This window comes from Spermophilus citellus, assembly GCF_964194105.1.
Source record: "Spermophilus citellus genome assembly, chromosome: 9".
Lineage (NCBI taxonomy): Eukaryota > Metazoa > Chordata > Mammalia > Rodentia > Sciuridae > Spermophilus > Spermophilus citellus.
The window spans coordinates 95,984,360-95,990,878 of record NC_138191.1 but is presented as its reverse complement, the minus strand read 5'-3'; the positions used below and the strand labels follow the sequence as shown (position 1 = coordinate 95,990,878).

General features: G+C 43.8%; 1 protein-coding gene across 2 annotated transcripts in view; it reads right to left on the bottom strand.

Annotated features, from left to right (window-relative positions):
- Window positions 1-6,519, bottom strand: part of USP24 (ubiquitin specific peptidase 24) — a 140,929-nt gene continuing 134,410 nt past the window's right edge. For both annotated transcript variants that reach the window (XM_081305687.1, XM_081305688.1), the window contains exons 66-68: window positions 5,918-6,004; window positions 5,473-5,583; window positions 1-2,680 (exon numbers count right to left, since the gene is read on the bottom strand). In XM_081305687.1, coding sequence (XP_081161813.1) covers window positions 2,618-2,680; window positions 5,473-5,583; window positions 5,918-6,004 — 261 coding nt within the window. In that variant the 3' untranslated portion in view covers window positions 1-2,617. The remainder of the gene's footprint in view (window positions 2,681-5,472; window positions 5,584-5,917; window positions 6,005-6,519) is intronic.

Genomic DNA, 6,519 nt, shown 5'->3' with positions numbered 1-6,519 from the left:
TCCACATTTTTGAAAAATTTTATTTTATAATCTTAGAAGCTAAGAACTCTGCCACGCATGAACCAAATTTAGAATTAAGATTCAACCCTAGTTTATCTACTTCCTTTTGAAAGTTTATAAACAAGATTTTATACACAAGAGGTAGCAGCGGAAAATTCCAGTCTGCTTGTTCCAAGCTCAAAAGGTACTGCACACACCTTGATGTTAGCAGGGAGGGTGGGGCAAGCTGGGGGAGAGACTGATGGCGCTCTAGAGGTCAGTGACCATGTGAGTCTGCCGGGAGAGTCCCGGGTGAGCTGCCCTCGGGGATGCTCACCTCTTGGTCCCAGGATGCCTTCAAGGGCAGGACTTCAAGGGCTGTCCCAAGGTCAGCCTGGGCCAAAGGAAGTTCTTGAGAACACACAGCATTGAGTCAATTGTGCAATTCCTGCTTGATTTGCAGACCATTGTGAAAGATTATAAAAACATCTTCATCCAAAAAATTGGCAGTAAAAATGACAACTCTTCCAAAGCAAGCCTGTCACAATTGTCACTTTGTGGTACAATAAAAAAGTCCCCAGCAAGTTCGTTGACTGCAGCCGTTGGAAATCAAATGGTTACTGGCAAAGTGGAATCGATGCTCATTGCAGCAGCAACATAACAAAATGAACCAAAGCTAGAGTGACAACGATCCTGATGCAGTTTCACAAGGACAGAGGTGCGCGGGAGGGCAGAAGGCGTCGTTTCCATAGGAAATAAGGGGACTAGAAGTGGAAACTTCACTCCTGAATTTGGGCTCCTGAGAGTGCAGCTGCCAGCGATGATATCCCAACGTGCATCATCACCAGCATTTTAATGCATGTCCTACACAATCTTTCTTCAAGGGGCACGGAGAGGAGGTTGTTGGAGATGGGGTGAAGAGGAAAACAGTAGGACATGGGGTATTCAGGTATTCAAAATCAATTTTTGAAAATCACATTCAAAATCGTAAAAACACAAGAACCATACCAAATTTGCCATTTTGTGCCTGTTTCTCTGAGGCATGGTTCTGCTCTTAAATGCTGGCCCTTTCATCTTTTTGTGTATTTGACAAAAGCCACCACTAGACCTCAGTAGTTATAGAATTACACACTGAAGCCTGACCTACAGGAACTTCTACAGTTGAACAATGAAACGAAGGGTTACTGAAACTGCACAGCAATGAAAGCTGTCTGCCCTGTCACATGTCCCCACAAATGCAAAAGCAACCAAAAAGGCACTTTGGGGCTGACGGCGCCTCTCTGACTTGGCAAATCTGACAGTGGCAACCTGGCACTTCCTAAGGTTCCCCTAGTTCTGTGCATGGTGAGTTGAAAATAAGGCAGAACATGTAACTAAAGGCAAAACAGGGCTGGAAATGTGTGAGCAATTCAAAACACACAACTTATGAAATGTTGGTTGGTGTAACCCTCTCGATCTGCCACCCCAAAAGGGAGCCAGTATTTAACCTGAAATGAGTAAGTGATGCTATGCCTGGGAAGTACAACTACTGGATGGGTGTTCAATTGCTTTCTGGTTATTTCAGAGAAAGAAACCTTAACCTTGCCTTTTCAGTATTCATTAGTCATCTGGAGGAGAAAGAAAGTCTCAAGTTCCTTTTTCTGTGTTAAAATTATGATGAAGCTCACAAAGCAGTGTTTCCCAACTAGGGTACTTAACTTCCCATACACCATTGCCACAGGCTTCAGTAATCACGTTTTTAAGAAAAAACAAATGATTGTGGGATCACATAATTTAAGACTACAGTTTATTCAATATGTCTCCAAGCAATAAAAAGAATTTTATGAAGTCAAACTCAATAAATTTTATCTTAAAGTGCTTTTTATTTTGCTGTTTTTAAAATTTGTTTTAGGGACAACTTGTGTAATTTCTTTAGTGACAGATGTCAAAGAATGCACCTTGTACTTATGGAGAATGTAGTTTTTTTATTGCTCTTTTTAATCTAAATCATATCAGAAAATACCTTAAAGAGCTTAATAATTTCCCAATTTTTGATCCTGGTAACATTTCATCAAGGTCCAAGCAGGGTTCTCAACCAGACCCACTGGAAATTCTATACAAAGAAGGAGACATATTAAATATAAAGGTCTATGTAAACTGAATTCTTCAACTACTATTTTACAATGAAAAGGAATTCTACCACATCACTTTACATCATTTTAAATTGGATTTCTTACTCGATGTTACTGGATTAAAAATTTGCCCCTGCATACCTAAAGGCAGCTTGCTATTTTCTTGAAATATAAAAACCAGAGGAATTTCTTTTGTTGCATCATAGAGAAAGCAACAACTTTACCCTCACTCTTGTACGTTCATGTAACAAAAGTCTGCCACCAGCTTTATTTCCTAAAATCTCCAAGGGAAAAAAAAAGTCAATCTGCATGTGGTCCTGTGGCTGCTGGGCAGCTGGTACACAGCTGGAGCTCTGTCACCACCGCAGCCTCCTGCCTTCTCACGCCCAAAGAGCGCTTCCTCTAAGAACACAGTCCTCCAGCTCTCCCAGGACAGTCTCCAGGCTCTTCTAAGGGTTTCAAGGATGAGATTCCGGTTTCCAAAAGGCGCTGAGCACCCAGTCTTCTCAGGTGCCGGGCATTCTCCTCTAAGGATCGACATCGTCAAGGTCACTTCTTAACTCGCCAATCATCATGGGAGATTCTGAACCCTGTGAAAAAGAACAGGCAGTTATAGTTCAGACAGTTAAGTTAGGAAAAAAGTCTTCTATACTCACTCCCCTCTGTGTTCTGTAATTTAACCAGGTTATCATGTAGCAACTTATTTCTGTTTGTTAAAGGGTAATAAAACACAATGGTAACTATTATGTCTTCTATTTGACAATTCATAATTAACACAGAACACTTTCTAGGATCTCATTTAGTCACTGAAGCAACCAGTGACTTGTCTAATGGCACAATCCTCCTTCGCAACCACATAGGCAGGCTCTCATTAGAACTGACTGAGCAATGGGACAAAGCAGAGAGAGGAACTTGCTGTCACCGACAACCACTTTGAGCTGGGTACTCCACCTGACAGGTGGGTTCTGGTTCATTCCTGGGCCTGTATTTTTCACGTCACTAATTTGTGGTCTTTGGTTTACACAGTTAACAAATAGTTTTGAAGACATGTCTGTCATGTGCCTTGGGACTGATATGACTGGAGGTGTGGATGGGAGAGAAGGGACGATCTCTTTGTGGAAGTGATATGCTAGCTGAGTGAGAGTTAGGGCAGTGTATGGAGGCAGATGGGGAAGGAACAAAGCATATTTGAAAAACTAAAATTCAGAAACCGCTGGAGGGAGAGGTGTGCCACATCAATCAGGACCACGTGGAGGGTTACAAGCCTTAGCAGCAAAGGTCTCAGCACGTGAACTAGAGCGCCAAGAGTGGAGGCACCCCTGCCTCCACTTCTTCCAGAGATCCAGAGACTAAAGTGCTTGGACAGACAAAAAGATGGGTGGCCACTATGTGAAAGGTTTCATGGCTCTCAACGGCCATGGGGTGTTGGATTTGGTGTGGGGGCGGGGGGGGGAGTGGGGTTGGGCATGTTGAGTTTAAGGCATTTTTGAGACAAAGCAAGTGATGTCAGGAATCAGAGAGCTGGAAGTTCATGTCTGGAGTTTAGGAGAATCGCCACAGTGACGGCTATGGGGAAGGCATCAGGATATGGGATGGAGACCTAGGGATGCCTGCTGGGCACCTGGAGGATCAGAAAGAACAGGGTCTGAGGAAACCCAGGAGTAAGATGTGTCCTGGAAGTCTCTGAAGAGTGTTTCAAAAAGGGCAGAGTGTTCCCAAGTAGCATAGAACTAAGAGGACTGGGAAATAAGGCCACTTGCCACCTCCAACTGTGAAATGAGAGAAAAGGGAATCAGGCCTGAGGCTGAAGAATAAGTGAGAGATAAGGAAAGAGGGATGGTTAAGTTTAGACTTAAGAGGAAAGGTGGGGCTGAGGAGAAAAGAGAGGGCTTTTTAAGATCATGGGAAGGAACTGCTGAAACTCTACTAGAAATGATAGCAGGGAGGAAGGGCGTGGGGAATAAGTCTGTCAGGGTGGGAGTGGATGAGGGCAGAAGGCCTTGTGGGGTGGGGGAGGGAGACTGGCCACTGTCACAGGAGAACAGGAAAGATGGTGTGGACACTGGGGCTGGAAGTTTGGGAATCAGCAGCTGCTGGAGCTCTTGTCCTATAGCTTTTATTTTTACTGCAAAGAAAATAGGTGATGGGTAAACTGCTGAGAATGACCCTTGTATAAGCCATGTCACTACACTGGGCCTTAGTGAACCTTCTGTAAAATCAGGGCAATAGCTGCTCACAAGGTTACTGAGGATCTGAAAGAGACCATTTAAGAGAAATGACACATATGGTAACTACAATTTCACTTAATGGGACTTATTCTGTGAGGGGGCCACACAGGAGACAGACCACTATTGAGGAGGGCCAGACTAGTTGGGAAAACGTAACAAACAGTCATATTCACTTAGTTCAGTATTTTGCAAGAAGTAGGTGCTGGATAAAAACCTCTTAGGAGGCTGAGGTAGGAGGACCACAAGTTCAAAGCCAGTTAACAACTTAGCAAGATCTTGTTGAACAAACAAACAAACAAAACAAACATGTCCCCCCCAAAACAAAACAAAAAACCTCCCAGGGCTGGGGATGTGGCTCATTGGTTAAGTACCCTTGGATTTAATCCCTGGTTCAAAAACAAAAACAAAAAACTTTCTCTATTAATGAGTAATGAAAATGTTGTTTAAAAAATAATAAATATAGAGAGTTGGGGAGGTAGCTCAGTGGCAGAGTGCTTGTCTAGCATGCATAACATGTGGGTTTGATCCCCAGCACTGGGGGAGGGGAAGGGAGGATGCCGGGCAGGCCATGAGCTCCAGTTATTCTCTGGGTTCTCTGCCAGGCAGGTGTACTGCAGTAGCATGGGGTCCTTCCTTTTAAGGTCCATATTTCTGAACAGGCTAGTGATAGCAGAAGAGACTTTTTTTTTTTTTTTTTTAAATAGTTATTTTTTAGTGTAGTTGGACAAAATAACTTTATTTTATTTATTTATTTTTATGTGGTGCTGAGGATCAAACCCAGGGCTTACACAAGCTAGGTGAGCGCTCTACTGCTGAGCCACAACCCCAGCCCCAGAAGAGATTTTTAAGCAACTTGGCAGAAAGAAGCAAACAAGCCAGAACAATGTGTGTGTGTGCCCTGGCTTTACCAGGACTGAGTGGTGTGGCGAGCCAGCACCTTGAAGCCTGGCCCTTATTTTATACTGCAGGACAGTTCAACTTTGCAAGCCTGCTGTCAGTGAACTCTGAGCTGAGAGCACCAGAGGGTTGAGCTGGCTGTTCTTCAGACACACACTCCAGAAGAGCATCCTTCCTTCTTTGACTAGGGAGATTCTTTCTCAAAAGCTTAAGAGCAGGGACTGCCCTTTCAGCCATGAACAGGTCCCCGGTCATACCTGTTGTAAGTGCCTCTCTCCATTCTCATTGGCAGGACTGCTCTCTGACCCATTACTGCTTCCTGATTGCTCTTTTTCATTCAACAAAGCTGTGGCATATGCTAATGTGTCCTGCAGGAGGTTGAAACACAAGCAGAAAGAGTTAAGGGCCATCCTAACTCTTCACTGATCTTTGGCAGCACGAGCAGCCAGAGTGGCGTATTCCACCACTACACTCAACTTTCATGCCCTGCTGGGACCAGATTGACCAACCCACAGCACTTCTTCCAGGCAAATGATTTGCATAGACCTGCATGAGTGTATACCCACCTGTTGCCTTTTCACAGAAAATTTACTGCTTCTGCCTGTTCTCATTTTCAACCCCACACCTCTTATCTGGGCTATGGATTCTGAGAATGCTGCACAAGGGGACTTCAAAACAAACAAGGTCAAAGATGGCCCTTACCTGAGCTGAGATGGTTCGCTGGAAGGTTTTTCCAGTTGATGTTTCATTAGAGACATTACTCTGTGGTGTCCAATAATGTTCTGACATCTGGATGAGAGATCAAGCATGCCTTCAGAGTCCACAGTCTACCATCAGATGGTAGAGTCTAACCAGCACAGGCTCTAAGTCCACCAGGACCTCCAGTCACCCCAGGAGATCACAGAGGATTTATCTCTTCTCCCACAACCCCAGGAAATACTGCTTCTTATATAGCATCACCCCTGTCTTTACCCATGAAGTTAAGACATGTTTAGTAGTTAGTTCTCCCTTATCCATAATTGCTTCACCTGGTTTTTAGTTGCCCATGATCAGACACAGTCCAAATATATTAGGTGGAAAATTCCAGAAATATACAAATCCTAATTTTTTAAAAAATATTTATTTTTTAGTTGTAGTTGAACACAATACCTTTATTATTTTTATGTGGTGGTGAGGATTGAACCCAGGGCCTCACAAGTGCCAGGTGAGTGTTCTATCGCTGAGCCACAACCCCAACCCTACCAAATCCTAAATTTGAAATAGTGCGAGTCGGAGTATCATGATGAAATCGTGTGCTGCCCCAC